This window comes from Heptranchias perlo, chromosome 23, assembly GCF_035084215.1.
Source record: "Heptranchias perlo isolate sHepPer1 chromosome 23, sHepPer1.hap1, whole genome shotgun sequence".
Taxonomy (NCBI): Eukaryota; Metazoa; Chordata; class Chondrichthyes; order Hexanchiformes; family Hexanchidae; genus Heptranchias; species Heptranchias perlo.
In genome coordinates this window covers 32,889,945-32,910,342 of record NC_090347.1, presented here as the reverse complement: position 1 = coordinate 32,910,342, position 20,398 = coordinate 32,889,945, and the positions used below count along the sequence as shown (strand labels likewise).

Here is a 20,398-nt window from a genome sequence, read left to right as displayed (position 1 = left end):
AACCAGAGCTGCTCAGTGCGAACGCTTCCTGCAGCTGACTAAGTTCAGTTGTTGAGTGCACAGGTTAGTGATAGAGTTGAATACACAATGTATGGAATGAGGTAAGGCCATTTGAATTCTGCCATTTCAGCAAACTGCTCACAGTTTATACGGTCACAGACTCCCTCACATTTACTTATCACCTGAGGGAGGAGAATAAGTACAGGTGAAACTTGCAAGAATAAAACTCAGATTCCTTCTCAGCATCAAAAATTATGGAGTAAAATCTCCAGGATATTAGTCTAGAATTATCATCTGCACGACTCACCCCTGGCCAATTGCATCCCGCAGATGGCATTCCCACAATTCCAACAGGATTGGAATCCATTATCCCACATAATGTTTGAGCATCTCTCTGTGTTCATCCCTACAGCAAGTCCTTCTTAAAATAATTGATTGATACAACAGCTAGCTTTAATGGTAGTCTATGCTATATACCAGGTAGTCTGGGTGGTGGTTCGATGAGCGTGGGGAGCTATTCTGTTCATTTGAAACAGAAGAATCCCTCATTTGAAACTTGCTAATTTGTGCCTCTGGCCCCAGTTCTCGCTCACAGTTTGTCTGAAGTAACCTGCTTACATCCATGTTACCTAGACCTTTCTGTATTTTGCTCAGATCTTTCTTAAAGACAATGCTGGGCAGCCCTTCAGTAATTCAAACCAGTATGAACTTGTGAGTTTCCTGCTGTGTGTGGCTGAGTATCACACCATTCTGTGCCATTATCCCCCCCCCCTCCAAGTCATTGGGGAATCTGATGCACTATGGGGAATCTGATGCAGTATGCGTGTGCTCTGAATCCCCATGGTATTTCTCAGTTTAATAAAAAATCTATTTCTCTCTTTTCTGTCTAATAGTTTTGCCACATTTTATTAAAATGTCAAACTTCAACTCCCTCAACGGCTGAGTGGATAAACACGTAACCTGGTGCAGAAAGAAGAAATTCTGACCAGTATTTGGAGGACCCATGTTCAATTCCTGAGCTATCTTATCTCACCTGGGACAGTATTGGTGCACTGAATTGGTATTAGTTCACTTGGGCTGGTGCAGGAAAATATCGATTAGGCGTCGTCCTGCTCTTGATAGTTAACCAGTGACCCTGCTGAAAAATGTGTGTATCCATATGTGTTCGATTTCCAAAGCTGACTTTTTCCATTGCTGTTAAATTTTGCGAGGTTAGGGAAAGAGTTTTGTGCACCTGCTTCACTACTGGTTCTTCAGATTTATAGTCGCACCTCCCAGAACCGGTCCGTTGATTGTGTTAAAAGTGTGAGTAAATTTGAAATTGTATGGTCTCGTCTTGTTGTCATTGAACACTCCTGCATTGGTTCTGCCTTGTAATAAACTCAAAAATATTCAAAACTCAGCTGAAGTGAGTTTTCTTTGCCCCCACTCTAAAGAGTTGTGTTGCAGAAGGATTGATTCAACTGGGGTTTCAGAACAATGTGAGAAAGCCTGCCAATTTCTGTGTAACTGATAAACAGCCTGTTTTTAAAGTACATTCCGATAGAAGAACTGTGTTCTATTTAATATTGCAATTATCACAGGTCTAATTTAAGGTAGTATATCCCCACAGAGTGATTGTAAGGAGTTTATAAAGCAACTATCACCCACTCAAAGCTTGTAATAGTGAAAATTTTAGATATAGTACTGAAACAACAGTTTAAATATGTACAATTTCTTCCACTTCCAGTGAATCTGTGTTAACTACAGGGTATCTGCATTATTTATATTGTGAGGTTAAATGAAGCTCAAACAATTATATTCTGTATCAGTGTCGGGCAATTATAAGTAGTGACCCACACTCTCAATTCTGGTTTGTGAACCAATTCCGGCCCTATACTGCATGCCAATCTAGATTTACAACAGATATTAAAGAAAGCGTAGAGCTAAGTGGTATGAGATTCCTCTTTCAGTATAAAGTGTGTTGGAATGTTTACTAATATTGAGCTGTGACAGTTAACTGTGTTTTAGCAGCATCAGTTTTACCATGCATTAAAGGAACAATGTGACATAAATGCAACCCAATTAAGGTCCTTTAATTGAAGAAGTTACTGAAATTCTTACCCTTATCATTTTACAGCAGCAGGGCAACCTATTTTTTAACCATTTTATAAAACAATTCTAAAACAAAAATATAAGTTGCTCATGTGGGCCAACCTAGAAAACTAGCAAAGGTTGATCAACAGTTTCCAAAAGTTATACATTCTGGCTAATTTTAAGCAATTTTATATTTCACAGTTAATAGATTTTTAATCTGAGAAAAAGGGAAAACAAAGTGCCAATTAGATTTTCAACAAACCAACCAGACCGTCACTTATCCAAAAGTTAGCAACAATCACTCGCCAACATCCAACCCACCCGTCATCCTAGCTCACAAAGGCTTTCCAACCTCTCCAGACCCAGTTCACATAGATACTATACTGCATCCAACTCCTCCCCTTTCACAGAGGCACTCGCTCTCTTCTCTTTCAACCATCCCACTTCATACTGGCACTTTTCTCCTTCTTCTCAATTCAACCAGTTAAGCGAGTAGCATTCTTCCCTCCCCTAGAGTTAAGCTCACATCTTTTCCCCATAAAAATGCAAGCACGCACTCTCCCTCCACTCCCTCTGAGTTAAGACTGGCGCTCTCCATCCCCCACTCCCTCTAAAGGACCGCTCCAAGCTTCTGCCCCTCCCCTCTCCCGGTTAAAATGTTAGAGAGAAAGGACAGCATTGTTGAATTGAAAATATACTGTAAATAGAACTTTTAAACAAGTGTGCATAGTTTGGGTCCTGTATGTCAAATCATTAAAAATTTAGTGATTTTCAAGTGGCATTAACTTGATGAATAATTATTTAGTTAAATCCGATTTGGCCTGGGAAGGAAAAGAGCCATGCACCATATCTGTTACAATGATGCTGTTCAAGTGATACCTTGGGTCTGATATTCTACATCTGCAAACAGAGAAAAGTGATTGTCAAATATTTTTCATGCAAATAGAACCCCTTTAATTCTGGCATATGGATTTTTCTTAAATGTCTACCATCATGGTCAATTAAATGGAATGAACTTAACAATTGGTTAGCTAATGTATTATTATCTTTGGAAGAGAACATTAAGTACATGGCATTGTATCTGACATGACTTGGTTCAGATTCTTACAAGACTGTGCTGCCAATGCACTAAGGTGGGAGATACTGCATGGCAAGTGATTACCTGATACCATGGGGGTTAACTTGGTTAACCACCGAATCCAGGCACGGGCATTGTGGTGCATGATTAACCCACGCCCAGTGGTTCCGATGCAGGCAGCATGAAACATTTGTGCTGCCTCCTCACTTACCTGATTGTAGCACAGCAATCAGGCCTAGCTGCAATGTTCTCACCAGCAGGGGGGGCCCAAACAGCACACGACTTATTCGCACCTCTTAAAGGCAGCCTGTTCCTCTTATTTGCAAAAAATAAGATACAGGTCCCCACGGAGTCTGAACGGAGATCAGGCATCACAGACGTAAAACACAGATGCAGGTCCTGTCCCTATGTTTATAAACTGTTGAGTTAGGTTAAAACATTGAATAAAGGTTGCACACTACTAAATCCCACATCCTCCAATCTGCATGCTAGACCTCACCAATCTGCCAATCTGAGTTTGTACCAGGCCTGTGAGAGAGCATGCACCAAGGTTCTCTGCTGATGTACCAGAGGCCTTGGTGCAAAAGATGGACAGAAGGAGAGGTCTCTTATATCCGCAGTTGGGGGGTGGGCAACAGGCCCCTCCAGATATATGCTCTAGAAGCAGTGGGAGGTAGTAGGGGACGAAGTCAATGTCAGGTGCATAGCACCACGAACATGGATGCAGTGCAGGAAGAAGTTCAATGCTTTGACACGAGTGGTCAAGGTGAGTGAGGTCAACCGTCAAGTGGCATCTCCTACCAACTGCGCCACTAGCCCTATCCACTGCTCCACGCACTACACCCCTCATCGCCCACATACCAACAAACTCTTTCAATCAATACTCAATTCTTCAAATCAGATGCTTCTGATTACCACTGTTGCAAGCCGCACCCACAATTCACAGGTCACACGCTTTGGCAGCTATTCAACCATGACAGGCACATCACCCAGATATCCTGCAGGACACTCATAGACGCACTTCTCGCTTTCTTGTAGGAGAAGGTGGCGCATAACAGGAGGCAGCAAGTGGCAGTGGCATTTAGCCCCTCGAGCATGTTCTGCCATTCAAAGAGATCATGGTTGATCTGTGACCTAACTCCATATACCCGCTTTAGCCCCATATCCCTTAATACCCTTGATTCACAGAAATCTATCAATCTCAGAATTAAAATTAACAATTGAGCTAGCATCAACTGCCATTCGTAGAAGAGCGTTCCAAACTTCTCCCACTCTTTGAGTGTAGAAGTGTTTCCTAACTTCACTCCTGCATGTCCTGGCTCTAAATGTTAGGCAATGTCCACTCCTCCTAGTATTCAAGTCTAGGAGACCTCCAGAAACAGGTACAAATGCATCAGCAGCCAAAAGCAATAATCCATCAACTAGCCTGTAAATCCTGCATGCTCCCTTTAAATAGCACTGGTGGGGGGCCCTCCAGGCACTCTAAGACATGTTCAGCTGGTCGTGGCTAAGACAGTGCGTTGGCTGGAGCATTGAGTGCCAAAATGGTATTTATCCCTTTAAATCAGCGTTGCACACTGATCCAACACCTATTCTCCTTACTTTACATGCTGCCAGTGTTCAGTATCTGCACCTGCACAAAGCCCTTTACCAAGATGGCGACCGGCGCATGTCACGTTAGAAGCGTACGTGCGCATTCTGGATGCCATTTTGGAACCTCAGGTGGCCGCGTAGCACCTGAAAAACGGGCGCTATACGGCTGAATTTCTAGCCCCATCTTTTCTAAGCATCAAGCAGATGCAATGAAAATCACTTCACTCGGCTGGGTGTGACGTCTTGTGCGAGATTAGTTTAACCAGTCTCAACTTAGTTTCTTGTAGCAGGGTGAATTCAACATTCAAACAGGAACTCAAATAAGAATTCAGTTGGCACTAAGTTGGCAGCCTGTGTAGTGGCTCGAGTAGTAACCTGGTTGAGAACTGCTAACTCAACACAGACCAAGGTTTGAACATGGGACTTTCTGATCTGTATGGCTCAGAACATTTTTGTTGTGACCGAGAGGTCATTATTTGTTTTATTAATTTCCTTTTTTGTTTTCAAGTTGAGGATGGTGATTTTTAAAAAAAACTTTTGGTATCTAGTCCTATTATTAAGTGTACTTGGGCCAAGATAGCATAACCAAATGCAGAATAAGGCACATTGTTAGGGCAAAGTACAGCAATTTTACTCTGCATTTATGCTGCCAGAATTGGTCTCAGCAAGGGAAGAATAAGCTGAGGTACCTGCTCCTATTTGCCACCTAGTGACTCCAGCATGTGTGGACCGGTTGGGCTAGCTGTGATGCCACTGTTATCGAACAGAATGCCAGCACAGCCTCAAAATATAAAGTAATGGTTACTTGGCTGCAGTACTAGAAGGCAACTGGCACTTGTGGAACCATAGCCCAGTGTGAGTCAGTACCTTCAGGACATGAGAGAGACAACTGGGGAAAAAAACAAATGTTGCTCCTGATCACCAATGATAAATCAAAAGAACCACAAAAATAGTTTGTCCTTGCTGAACTCCTATCCCATTCCTCAGTTCTTCATTCTTGTTTGATAACATAAGATGGTCCCTGGTGATCTCAGCTCTATATTTCAAACAGCTTTCGATGTATAAACCACTTCATTACTACCAGTGGATCCTCTTAATGCAATAAATTAAGATTTTACACAGTTGCTTTTAGAAGTTAATTAGGATATGCCCAGGTGGATGTTAAATTGTCCTATTTATCAGATCATTCCCATTAAGCAAAACACATTAGTACCAATTGAACAACATAGTGAATCAACTGGTCCTGACATGGCATCCCTTATAAAAGAATGATCCCATTAATCGTGTTTCACCCCCACCTTATTAAATGGCATCAACCACATTGACAGACTCGAGACTCCAACTAAAAATCATTTCAATAATTTAAAATGTGCGCTTTGCATTTTTTTATGTGTTTCTAAATGCAAATGATCCACAGCTCACCTGTCTAAAGATGCTGAACAGTCTGTTTCCAGAACAGAATCTTCAATAAGTCACGTGAAATAGGGATGCTATTCATCCAGCTGATTGTGGTTTAGTCCACAAGAGAAAGCATGAGGGGGTTTGTAATTTATTCCTCAAATTAAAAAAAAGTGTTGACTAAAATATGATCGATTAAGACGATATGAAAGGGATTATTGTCTAATATAATCTAGATGCCTCATTTCATTGGAATGAACCAAAAACCATTAGAAAAGTTGAATGTAAGATGATGGAGAGGATTAAAGAGCAACTCCAAATAGAGATGTTTTGGTACAAGGAAGTAACCAATTTATCAAAAGTTGACATATAAATGGATGAATGTGATGAAAGCCTGTGGAGGTCTTAAGGTTCATTAGTATTTACTGTGAAGGATGCTGATTCTGTATTTAGTCTGCTGCTGCTGTTTGTTTGCCAAAGCTTTCATTTATTTTCTAGATTAGTTTTTTTCTGCCAAATCAAACCTGAACTAAGAACCTTCAGCCAGGGCTGTGAAAGTTAATCACTTGCTTAAGAGGATGAGAGTGGTGACTGGGTGACAAGAAAAGGCAGTCTAAATGTTTTCAGCTCTTATTTATAAATACGTTCAATTATGAAAATCAAACCCATCAGGACTTGTTCATTTTGATTTGGCAGATCTCACTCTTAAGTAAACGTGCCTCCATTTGTTTAAATGGGTTTGGAATCTGTCATTTTGATCATATGTCTCTCTGATGTTGACAGCTCTATGAAACTGCCAGTAGGGAGTTCTCCTGATGTCCTGGACAATGTATCTCCCTCAACAAATATCACAAAAGATAGATTAACTTGTCATTCATCCCAGCACTCTTTGTGGAATCTTTCTATGATCAAAATGGCTGCCACATTTCCAACAGCCACTGTACTTCAAATGAATTCATTGTTTTGCAAGGTTTTGAGAGATGTGATGAGATGTTATTTAAAGCTATCTCAGCGTTACTGTGGAAGATGTTATGTATGTAAGTTAGATAAGATGTATATTAAGAATTTACCATGTAAGTGAGTCAAATGATACAACATGATTTGGGCACAACTATTCTGATGAATAGAAGCATTTAAGGCTTTCATTGCTTTTACTTCATCTGCATACTGTAAGAACAATTTTTCAGTATTTGTTCTTAATTAAAAATTTTAATTGGGGGAGAAAAAAACTCAAACATTCACTTCTGAAAATGAGTTGAGAGCTTAGCCTCAAACATAAACTCTCCTGTCCTTGTTGGCGTTTTGCCAGCTGTCAGGCCGTGAGCCAGATGGAGTTCTTAATGGTGATGAAGAACATAAAAAATAAGAGCAGGAGTAGGTCATACAGCCCCTCATGCCTGCTCCGCCATTCAATAAGATCATGGCTGATCTTCGATCACTTTCCTGCCTGATCCCCATATCCCTTGATTCCCCTAGAGACCAAAAATCTATCGATCTCGGTCTTGAATATACTCAACGACTGAGCATCCACAGCCCTCTGGGGTAGAGAATTCCAAAGATTCACAACCCTCTGAGTGAAGAAATTCCTCCTCATCTCAGTCCTAAATAGCTGACACCTTATCCTAAGACTGTGCCCCCTAGTTCTAGACTCTCCAGCCAGGGGAAACAGCATCTACCCTGTCAAGTCCTCTCAGAATCTTATATGTTTCAATGAGATCACTTCTCATTCTTCTAAACTCCAGAGAGTATAGGCCCATTCTACTCAATCTCTCCTCATAGGACAAACCTCACATCCCAGGAATCAATCTAGTGAACCTTTGTTGCACCGCCTCTAAGGCAAGCATATCCTTCCTTAGATAAGGAGGCCAAAACTGTACACAGTACTACAGGTGTGGTCTCACCAATGCCCTGTACAATAGCAGCAAGACTTACTTACTCTTGTACCCCAACCCCCTTGCAACAAAGGCCAACATACCATTTGCCTTCCTAATTGCATGCGGTACCTGCATGTCAACTGTCTGTGTTTCGTGTACAAGAGCACCCAAATCCCTCTGAACACCAACATTTAATAGTTTCTCGCCATTTAAAAATATTCTGTTTTTCTATTCTTCTTACCAAAGTGAATAACCTCACATTTCCTCACATTGTACTCCACCTGCCACCTTCTTGCCTACTCATTTAACCTGTCTATATCCCTTTGCAGACTCTAGTGTCCTCCTCACAGCTTACTTTCCCACCTAGTTTTGTATCGTCAGCAAACTTGGATATATTACACTCGGTCCCTTCATCTAAGTTATTAATATAGATTGTAAATAGCTGGGGCCCCAGTACTGATCCTTGCGGCACCCCACTAGTTACGGCCTGTCAACCTGACAATGACCCATTTATTCGTAGTCCCTGTTATCTGTCGGTTAACCAATCCTCTATCCATGCTAATATATTACCCCCAACACCATGAGCCCTTATCATGTGTAACAAACTTTCGTGTGGCACCTTATCGAATACCTTTTGAAAATCCAAATATACTACATCTACTGGTTCCCCTTTATCTACCCTGCTAGTTACATCCTCAAAAAACTCCAATAAATTTGGCGAACATGATTTTCCTTTCATAAAACCATGCTGACTCTGCCTAATCATATTCTGATTTTCTAAGTGCCCTGTTACCACTTCCTTAATAATGGATTCCAGCATTTTCACGATGACTGATGTCAGACTAACTGGCCTGTAGTTCTGTTTTCTCTCTCCCTCCTTTCTTGATTGGCAGGGTTACATTTGCTACCTTCCAATCTGCTGGGACCGTTCTAGAATCTAGGGAATTTTGGAAGATCACAATCAATGAATCCACTATTTCCGCAGCCACCTCTTTTTGAACTGTAGGATGTAGGCCATCAGATCCAGGGGAATTTAGTCCCATTAATTTCTCCAGTACTTTTTCTTTACTGATATTAATTACTCGAAGTTCCTCACTCTCATTAGACCCTTGGTTCCACACTATTTCTGGTATGTTTTTTGTGTCTTCGACAGTGAAGACAGATGCAAAATATTTGTTTAACATCTCTGCCATTTCCTTATTCCCCATTATAATTTCTCCTGTCTCAGCCTCGAAGGGACCCACATTTACTTTCGTTACTTTCTTCCTTTTTACATACTTCTAGACGCTCTTACAATGTTTCTTGCTAGTTTACTCTCATATTCTATTTTCTCCCTCTTTATCAATTTTTTGGTTAAATGTGTGCGATTACTTATCTACCGCCATATCTTTTAATCTAATTTCCCAATCAACCTTAGCCAACTCATCCCTCATTCCTATGTAATTGGCTTTGTTTAAGTTTAAGACTCTAGTTTCAGACTTAAGTACTCTCGATCTCAATGTGAAATTCTATCATATGATCACTCTTCCCCAGAGGATCCCGTACTATGAGATTACTAATTAACCCTGTCTCATTACACAAGACAAGATCTAAAAAAGCCTGTTCCCTGGTTGGTTCCATGATGTATTATTCTAGGAAACTGTCTCATAAGAATATAAGAAATAGGAGCAGGAGTGGACCATACGGTCCCTCGGGCCTGTTTCACCATTCAATCAGATCATGGCTGATCTTCAACCTCAACTCGACTTTCCTGCCTGATCCCCATGTCCCTTGATTCCTCTAGAGTCCAGAAATCTATCTATCTCAGTCTCTAATGCATTCCATGAACTCATCCTCCAAATTACTTTTGCTAATTTGATTTGCCCAGTCTATATGAAGATTAAAGTCCCCCATGATTACTGCATTACCTTCGTTACAAGCTCCTCTTATTTCTTGATTAATACTCTATCCAACAGTATAACTACTGTTAGGGGGCCTACATTTCAAAAGTAATTCATGGCTGTGAAGTGCTTTGACAAGTCCTGAAGGTTTGAGAGGCACGATATAAATGCAAGTTCTTTCTTTACTTAAGCAGTCCAATAAGATAAATTGCAATTACTGCAGCTTTGTCAATAATCTTGGCTTCTTTCTTTACAGACTGACCTTGCTAACCTGTACTTAAAGGCTGGAGTCAAGAATGTTGGGACTGTATTCCTAATGACAGATGCTCAAGTAGCTGATGAAAAGTTTCTAGTGCTCGTGAATGACCTGCTGGCATCAGGTGAGGCATTTGTTTGTTCTAAAGAAAGTACATGCTCTTTTAAAAATGTTTTCAACCTTTTATACATCCCTTTCCATTTTATGCTAACACATACCAACTTTCCAGCCGAGATCCTACAATTTTGTTTTTAGTATTCAAAGTGATGTTAATATTAATCATAATTCTTTGTAAATTAATATGTTATTTTTAAGAATGATTGTTAGCCTCCCTCTTTAATCAATAATAACATGGACCGTTAAGCAAGCTCTGTAGCGAGGAACTTAAGAGTGGTAATGTAGGACAAATTTAAGATTATTAGAGACAAGGAGTTGACTGAAAAATATATGTGCCCTACAATTAGGCTGTTCAAATATTAGCGTATGGATGTTCAGTGCACTTCTACGAAATTTCTTAGAAATTTTAACAAAAGTGTTAACCCATGCACAAAGGAATTTCATGTGAAAGCATTAAGCATTCATATACTACAATTGGAAGAGCCTCGTTTGAAGGCAATAGAGCAGATAATTAGGGTTGGAGTGTGTACCAAGCTGGAATACAATTGAGATCTAATGACGTCCTGTACCCTGAGAGGGAAGGTTGAGTGGTTTGTGAATAGCACCTGAATCAGAAAAGACATTATACTAAAATGTGGGTAATATGTAGCTAGAGGGTAGAGAGAGAGGTTCAATCATACTTAGGTAGTGGTAGAAACAGGATTGTGGAATCCACCTTTTCTTTAATGTCGACTAAGATGTTGTTAATTGTTACATTGTGAGAAGACAAGAAATTACAACACAGGACTGAAATCCCAGAATCTATTGCATCACATAGTGGAAAGGTCCACAATACAGGAACATTATTGCTGCTGTTGATCCTGGGAAGTGATATAGGTACTATTGATGACATATTTTATGAATTAAGATACTTGACCACTTGATGGTTCTATCGTGTCATTTCCCAAGGCAACAACCTGTTCTCTTATGCAATAGTAGCAATCTCTGAGAAAAAAATATCTTTATTTTAAAGTAAACAAAAAACTATAACCATAATGATTTCATACAAAGAGCCTGGTCAGAAAGGATTTCAAACCTTGAAACTCCCTATGAAGCAAATGTTAACAATGCATTTAAACAGCCCAGGGTGACTTTGGTAGTTTATCAAGAGCTCAGTGGCACCAGCAGCACATTCATAGAAATACGTAGAAGTTACAACACGGAAACAGAATATTCAGGCTAACCAGTCCGTGTCAGCATTTACCCTTTACATGAACAAATAGTTCTAATCATATTTACCCAGCTTATTCCCAAAACACTTCAACCCATTTGCCATCAAACATTCTGACAGTTGTATTTCTTTGATCACACTGGGAAACCAGGTACTGAAAAGAAATACATCTCCCAGAATGTTATGTGCATTTGTAATGTGTTCCTGGTGCCTTGAAAGTGCTTACCAGTAATAAAAAAAGGAATGGATTTGCTTTGCAGTATGAACATACGAAAATGGGCAGGGAAAGACTAACTGGTCTATCAAGCCTGCCCCACACTCATAATCATGACTAGACACTTCCTGCCACCTGCCCCCCCACTCCCCCCCGGCCGCAGCCATGCAATCTCCTGGTAGATGCAAAAAACCCAGAAAAAACCCGGGGCCCATAAGGGGAAAAAACACTCTGGAAAATTCTCTCCGACCCGCTCAGGCGATCTAAACCAGTCCAAGAGATCACATGACCGTGTGGACATTATCTGTTAATCCACTTACCTTCTATATGATGCGATCTCTGCCCCAGCCAAGAACTGGCCCAGCTCCCTCCTGATGGCTTTAAATTTTAATGAACTTTATGTATGGCAATTTAAGAGTTTTCCAGGTAAATGCAAATGCAATTGTTTGCAGGAACGAAAGTAATGTTCTGAGGGTGTAATGATTGTAGTAAACACAGAGAAACCTGAATTGTGCAGCTCATTCAACCTTCACCGATGTGACTGTGTAAGCAGAACTAAAATTGTATTAGATTTTATTGGTAAATGACAGCAGCAATGAAGTAGGCAGTTAGAAATGTCATCACATTTGATTTGTGAGACTTCCATTCTATCTCCAGTGCTGTGTCTGTAAGGTGCCCTTGGGCAGAAAGCCATTGTAAATGAACTTTCCATCTTAACTCGGTATCGCCTGCATAAATATTTTTTAATAAGTAAGTAAATGCAAAATGCTTTATCTCCTCCAGCAAAAATCTTTGTACCGCATGGAAAATGGGCACTGCATAATTTCTGTGGACCCTCAGGAAGTATTTGGAGTTTGTTGGACAAGTATCAATATTGATGATTAATGAACGCTGCTTTATATGAACTTCCTAATGGACTTCCCCCTCCCCCCACCCCAGGCGAAATTCCTGATCTGTTCCCCGATGACGAAGTAGAAAATGTCATCAGCAATGTGCGGAATGAAGTCAAAGGTCAAGGATTGATGGACACCAGGGAGAATTGCTGGAAATTCTTTATAGATCGTGTCAGGAGGCAACTAAAGGTAATGCTGAACCAAAATAGAACATGCTGGAAATGCACAGCAGGGTAAATTGGCACCTGAAAGGTGAGTTGGAACTTTTCTGACGAAGGATTAAAACTGGCTCAAAAAAGGGCAGGATTGGGGACTAAATAATACTCGATACAAGGTGTTCAGGAAAGATAGGGAAGGAAAGAAAGGAGGAGGGGTGGTGGCAGTATTGATTAAGGAGAATATTGCAGTACTGGAGAGAGAAGATGTCCTGGAGGTGTTAAGGACAGAATCTATTTGGTTAGAGTTAAGAAATAAAAGAGGTGCCATTACACCACTGGGTGTATTCTATAGGCCACCAACTAGTGGGAAGGATATAGAGGAGCAAATTTGCAGTGAAATTACAGAGAGCTGCAAAAGCCAGAGAGTTGTGATAATTGGGGACTTCAACTTATCTAATATAGACTGGGATAACAATAATAATATAAGGGGGAAAGAGGGGGAGGAATTTTTGAAATGTGTTCAGGATAACTTTCTTAACCAGTACATTTCCAGCCCAACAAGGAAGGAGGCATTGCGCAACTTGGTTCCAGGGAATGAGGTGGGCCAAGTGGAGCAATTTCAGTGGGGGAGCATTTAGGGAGCAGCGATCATAGTATCATAAGGTTTAGAATAGCAATGGAAAAGGACATGGACACTCCAAAGTAAAAATACTCAATTGGAGGAGGGCCAATTTCAATGGGATGAAAACAGATCTGGCCAGGGTAAATTGGAATCAAAGATTGGTAGGCAAAACTGTAATTGAACAGTTGGAGGGCTTTAAAGAGGAGATGGTTCGGGTACAGTGTAGGCACATTCCCACGAGGCAGAAAGGTAGGGCAACTAAAGCCAAAGCTCCCTGGATGACAAAAGAGATAGTAAGATGAAACGGAAAGAAAAGGGGTGTACGACAGATGTCAGGTTGATAACACAAGTGAGAACCAGGCAGAATATAGAAAGTTCGGAGGGGAAGTGAAAAAGAAAATAAGATGGGCAAAGAGAATATGAGAATAGACTGGCGGCCAGCATAAAAGGGAATCCAAACGGGTAGTAAGAGGAGAGGTAGGGCCTATTAGGGACCGTAAAGGAGATCTACTCATGGAGGCAGAGGGGATGGCCGAGGTACTAAATGAGTATTTTGCATCTGTCTTTTCCAAGGAAGAAGATGCTGCCAGAGTCTCAGTAAGGGAAGATGTGGTTGAGATACTGGATGGGCTAAATATATGTGCACAAATCATTGAAGGTGGCAGGGCAGGGCAGATTGAGAAAGCGGCTAAAAAAAGCATACGGGATCCTGGGCTTTATAAATAGAGGCATAGAGTACAAAAGTATTGAAGTCATGATGAACCTTTATAAAACACTGGTTCGGCCACAACTGGAGTATTGTATCCAGTTCTGGGCACCGCAATTTAGGAAAGATGTGAAGGCCTTAGAGAGGGTGCAGAAGAGATTTACTAGAATGATTCCAGGGATGAGGGAATTTAGTTACAGGATAGACTGGAGAAGCTGGGGTTTTTCTCCTTGGAACAGAGATGGTTGTGAGGAAATTTGATGGAGGTATTCAAAATCATGAAGGGTCTAGACAGAGTAGATAGAGAGAAACTGTTCCCATTGGTGGAAGGGCCAAGAACCAGAGGACTTGGATTTAAGGTGATTGGCAAAAGAACCAAAGGTAATATGAGGAAAAACTTCTTTACACAGCGAGCGGTTAGGATGGGGAATGCACTGCTCAAGGGGGTGGTGGAGACAGATTCAATCATGGCCTTCAAAAGGGAACTGGATAAGTACTTGAAAGGAAAAAAAATTGCACGGCTACGGGGATAGGGCGGGGTGGGGGGGGAGTGGGACTAGTTAGATTGCTCTTGCATTGAGCCAGCGTGGACTCGATGGGCCGAATGGCCTCCTTCCATGCTGTAACCTTTCTATGATTCTATGATTGTGTGCGACAGACCCATTTTCCACACTTGCCTCTCCAAATGAGATTGCCAATTTATGCTAATTTTTGGGCAGTTTGCATCTGCTGAGAACTGGGTTTAGATTATCGAAAGTCATTTCATATAACACCCTTACAGCTAGCACAAAGAGAGGACTTATATGCCATCAGTCTGGGCTGGATTTGAACAGTTTCCACAAATGAAAGGATAGAATAGCACCCATTTTTCTCATGCAAAGAAAGTCTAAGCTGAAGTCTGAAGCCTACACTGAACTAATGTAAGGAGTCGCACAACACCAGGTTATAGTCCAACAGCTTTATTTGAATTCACAAGCTTTCGGAGCTTTGCTCCTTCGTCAGGTGAAGTCAAAGCTCCGAAAGCTTGTGATTTCAAATAAAGCTGTTGGACTATAACCTGGTATTGTGCGACTCCTTACATTTGTCCACCCCAGTCCATCACCGGCATCTCCACATCATGTACACTGAACTACACACAGGTTGATGCAGAGTTCTAGCGAATGGACTTAACCTGAGCTGATTCTTGATAGTGCTTACAATTTCACTATTAGTGGGTAGAATGGTAGATCCTGTACACCACAAAAAGGGTTAGAGGCTCAATTTGGACTATCAATGCATTAAGGGTTGATGCAATATTGATATTCTTCCATCATATGCAATTATCAGGTTTCATCCAAAGACATTCAAGGATAAAACCTAATAACTGAACCGTGTCTTTCTCCACTTTGCATCTGTGAACCTAATGTTGGATTGCTGAAAGTAGGCTATGAACATCTAAATGCATTCCTTAGTTACAAATTACAAAACATAACAGTGGTTAGAGATAATGCATTATAACAGAAAGTGTTAATCCGTTCATAGCATATGTGAAATGAGTGTTGTTTATGTTAGCATTTTTTTCACTTTCTAATTTCATTCTAACCAGATTTCTCTAAGAAGGCACTTTTGAATGGTTTGAGTTTAGCTAATTTCATTGCTAACTCCAAACGTACAACAAATTGCGAAGGAAGAGAATTAAGTGGATAACATCTTGAAAATAAAAGTTGGTTATCCTAAGTTTTTGTAATTGGCAAAGGTTTCACATCATGAAAATTATCTATTGGATGCTGCTGCTGGATTTAAGAATCCATGTACTTGCAACTAATTTTAGCACAGCCAAAGTCTGCACCAAGCACGTCAACAGTTAACTCAGAAAATAGATTGTGTTTTATATTAAAGTCATATAGGATTTTAAATGCTTTATTTTACTTCACCAAGTAAAAGGTGTCAGGGATCGCCATAACGTTGGGTCTCACCTAGACAAATTGAGCTCAGATGAAATTTAATTCTGCATTAGAATGAGAAAAACTAAGATGCTGTTCCCTTAGTTAAGTCTCACCACGTTTGTGAGTGGGACCGATGATAGTCACACTATGACAGGATTTTTCAGGAGAATTATTGTGACCGAGGGTCTCATCTCTTATCCAGCTTTCATCAGTCTGGTGCTTTCAGGTTGTCATTGATTTATGTCATTCTTACTGAAGAAGAACTTGATTAAAGTGAATGGCCTGAGGTCTCTGCTGTGTAACGTTCCATGTACATGCCTGCAGGACTGTCACCCTGGAGTATTGGAATTAATTTTTTACTCCAGAATGAATCAGCAGATTTTGGCAACCCGACAAAATTTATCTCTTCGGTGCTTTTAATTTAGGCTTATAAGCTAATTGATACAGCAGTTGAACCCCATCAAGAAGAAACCACCTCATATCTGGAATTGCTGTCTTGACGGTTGCTGACTAACTTTAGAACAGATACATAAAGATGGGTATCTGACATTGAGTGCAAAACTGGGGAAATTTTCAGATTACAGGCTGAACTGAGATTGAAGCAGGGGCTTATTTATAACTATCATCTGAATCACCAAAATGAGATGACAATTTAACTATCACTCTATTCTTATTTTTTCTACTATAAATGATGACTTTTATGTCAGTAATAATCTGGATTGGGTCCTTTTGCACCTCTCTGTGTACTTGCCGAGTGCCAGTGTACCCTGTGGCACTAACGTGGTGATGTTCATACTGAAAAAACAATGTTAATGACAGCGAGTTTGCACATTATTTGTAGTTGATTACTGGAAAAATAATATAGTCGTTGTATATTTTGAAAAGATAAATTACTTGTAATTCATGAACTTGAAGCAGAAAATACTGAAAAAAGCAGCAACTGTCTAATAGGGAAACTTTAGAGAGTTAGCAGTGAAGTAAGAGGGTTTCCTCTTATGTAGAGTTATGGTTCAGTAACAGTAATGGAGCTTATCCACTGCCTGTGATGTACAAGGGAATTGAAGACTGGCAGTCATGTCTATCAGTCAGTCTGCCTCTCCCATGCAGAACAAATGGTCATATGCTATTGTATAATTTTTGAATTTGTTCTGTTAATATGTTCTACGTCGCTGACCGAAGCCTGGAAAATTGTGTTTGCAGAAATGTAAAAATTAATGAGCAGTGACTGTCTTTAAAGCTGTGCAGCATTAAATCCAGACTAACCATTACTATTTGATCAAAGAGACTGGAAACAGCAGTGCATCTTCTGTGGCTAGAATCACGGTACATATCCTATCTGAAAAATGCAAACATAATGACTTACTGCTGTTTTCTCTTAGGTCGCTTTGTGTTTCTCACCTGTCGGTAACAAGCTACGTATTCGCAGTAGGAAGTTCCCTGCTGTTGTGAATTGCACTGCAATAGACTGGTTCCATGAGTGGCCTCAAGAGGCTTTGGAGTCTGTCAGCCTGCGCTTCCTACAGGAGACTGACAACGTTGATGTAAGATATTCATGAGTAGTTATGCAATTAGTGACGTCCGTTTGGGTGCTTTGCACAATCAGTGTTACTGTTTGGGCTTTCTCTCAGTACCGTTCCCATGTTTAGAGTTGGACGTCGTGTTTCCATAAGCAGACCAAGTCACTTATGAACTGAAAGCTGCATTTTTGTTATCGAGCGTGGATGGGTTAATATAGCCCAGGTCTACCGATTTATCCGGAACTGCAGTAAATTCTACTATAGAATAGGTGGAATATTCACGCATTCTCCTGTCACCTCAAAAAGTGGATCGATGGACCACTGCATCGAGACTAAAATGACTTATGCAGATTTATTTAAGGATAAAATAATACGTAAGCACAAAGATAGGCATTATACAAAACAGCACAATAATCACTTACACTATATACAAACAGGGTTAGAAGACAGTCAATAGTTCTTACAGCTGCTGCAAGTGAGTTCTTGGAACCATTGATATGTTCTTATGAAGCTCTTAGTACATATAATGTACAGCACAGAAACAGGTAATTCGGCCAAACTGGTCCATGCCGGTGTTAATGCTCCACACAAGCCTCCTCCTCTGACCCTACCCGCATAACCTGGATTGTTTTTTTGAAGTTCAATCAATTTCTTTGCGGCAGTGAGTCAATAAAAATGTTAACAGTTTGAACACTTGGCCAACAATGGGAGAATGGCCTAGAAATCGTCATTCACACCTTCCCAGCTGGACTGATTTTTAAAACGTGTCAATGGAGAAAATGACATTTTCAAACAGCAAGTGCCAAGCATAATCCACATAAAATAGCTCTGTGGAAGATCCCATGGAAACAAGCAATTAGTTGTAATTTGATCAACCCAACAGGGATACAAAACATCCAAAATACATTTAGGTCAAACATTCCAATTGAATTGTAAATCATTAGTGCGACCGCACTTAGAACACTGTGTACGCTTCTGGTCACCACTGTACAAAAAGGATATTGCAGCTATTGAAAGGATACAGAAGAGCACAATCAGAATGATTTGAGGGGGTGGAGGGATTGGATTCTGAGGAGCAATTATGCAAATTGGGCATGTTCTCATTGGAAAAGAGAAGGTTGTACGGTGATATGATTGCTGTTTTTAGGATTATAAAGGGACTAGATAATGTAGTTAATGACAAGCTATTTGACCTTGTCCAGAACAGTAGAACCAGAGGACATGGTCTGCGCTTGAAGGGGGGCAAATTCAAAATTAATCTGCGGAAACAATGGGGGGAATTTTAACCTCCCCTCAGTGGGCAGGAGAGGATTGGGGGGGTTAAATTGCTAAAAATGGGAAACCCAACCTGCTGCGAACATGCCTACTTCCAGTTTAACCGCGGCAGGTTGGGGGACATCCGAGTAACCCTCTCTGGAGAGGTGGGTCAGTGATAATGAGGCTCCGTTCCTTAGATTTTTGGCAGCCACTTAAATTTAATGCTACAGGCCAGGTTCCCCAGGGCTCAGGAAACCCGGCAGCTGAAGGGAGCGGGAGCTGCCGACTCCAGCAGGTAAGTGCATTTCCAGCACTGCTTGTGGACCAGGAGGAGCAGGAATGTTATCCCCCGGTCCCCCAAGCAAACCTGCACCGATCTTCTGATCTCGGCAAGACCTCCATCTTCCCGGTATTTCCAGGTTTCTTGGCCGCAGGCACATGCCCCTGTTCCCTCCCGTCTCCCCGTAAAGATCAGGGTCAATATTTCAGTGAGTGAGTGGTCAATCTATGGAACAGAGGAGACGGTGGTAGCAATTGGTATTAATTCATTCAAATGCAAATTAGATAGATTTCTTTCAGAAAGTATCATTTTGGGATACTGTATCTAAGTAATTTGAGACATAACATATGGTAAGTGTAGCAGGCTTGGGAGGAACAGGTGTCGTTGGACCTGTGGTTCCCAAAGCTTTCCACCACTGGGGGTTTCCTCATGACATATCTGGGCCTGTTGTAGACTAATTGATAGAGGTTTATTGCTATGATTAGTCAACAACTCCATTATCATTGTATCATGCAATTGCCAGGATGGTAGAAGGCCAACCAGATGGACCTTGATCTTTCTTCGTCTAGCAATTCCTATGTTCCTATGTAATAAGTTGACGCAGGCTGCTCACATGCAGGCAGTCACATACATTTGTCATCTTCAGACTAACTTTGCCATGGAACAAAGCAAATTTCACATAGACACAGCTGGCTGGAGCCATTTTAAATTTGGATACAGCCTATCTAAAGTCAAAAAAACATAGACACACTCCTTTTTTTCCTCATACTTTCACCCCTTTAAATCAATATAAACATATTTATTTTCATAACATTGTGTTTTTCAATCTTTTAATGTTCTCATCCCTTGCACTTTAATATTGAAGCCCTACCTTCATGGGCAGAGGGATTGTAATTTCGGTTGAAGGAGGGCAGGAGCTAACAGAGGCAGTCCTTTACCCTATTCTAACCCTTATGAGTCCACACAAGCATCATCCCCTGCAGATGTAAGATGCTTACCTCCTTCCACCCAGTCATCCGCTTCCATGAATATGTTCCCCTTCCAACAGCATTCTTGATGACCTCATTACAGGGAACCAGCTTGTATGTTTCAGTGCATATCTACGTAAGTACTGTTTGAATAAAGATGTACCATAACTTAACTGCATTTGTAAAATTTCTAAAATCCAATGTTAAAAAAAATTACTGCAAAAGGAGATCTCCATAATGATTTGATTTTAGAAGATGAGCTTGTAATGTGATTCATTCTTTGAAGGAAAATTGGTTCCACTTGAATTAATTTCCCATTTTCTGCATTAGAATAGTTGGGTAAAGCAAACGTTTAACATCATTGGTGTTGTGATTA

The 20,398-nt window shown here is 40.7% G+C and overlaps 1 protein-coding gene across 1 annotated transcript in view; it reads left to right on the top strand.

Moving 5' to 3' along the window:
* The window catches only part of LOC137341235 (dynein axonemal heavy chain 9-like), a 422,940-nt gene that overhangs the window by 217,084 nt on the left and 185,458 nt on the right, over nucleotides 1-20,398 (top strand). The window contains exons 45-47 of the mRNA XM_068004307.1: nucleotides 10,156-10,279; nucleotides 12,636-12,778; nucleotides 17,380-17,541. Of these exons, the coding sequence (XP_067860408.1) occupies nucleotides 10,156-10,279; nucleotides 12,636-12,778; nucleotides 17,380-17,541 (429 nt within the window). The remainder of the gene's footprint in view (nucleotides 1-10,155; nucleotides 10,280-12,635; nucleotides 12,779-17,379; nucleotides 17,542-20,398) is intronic.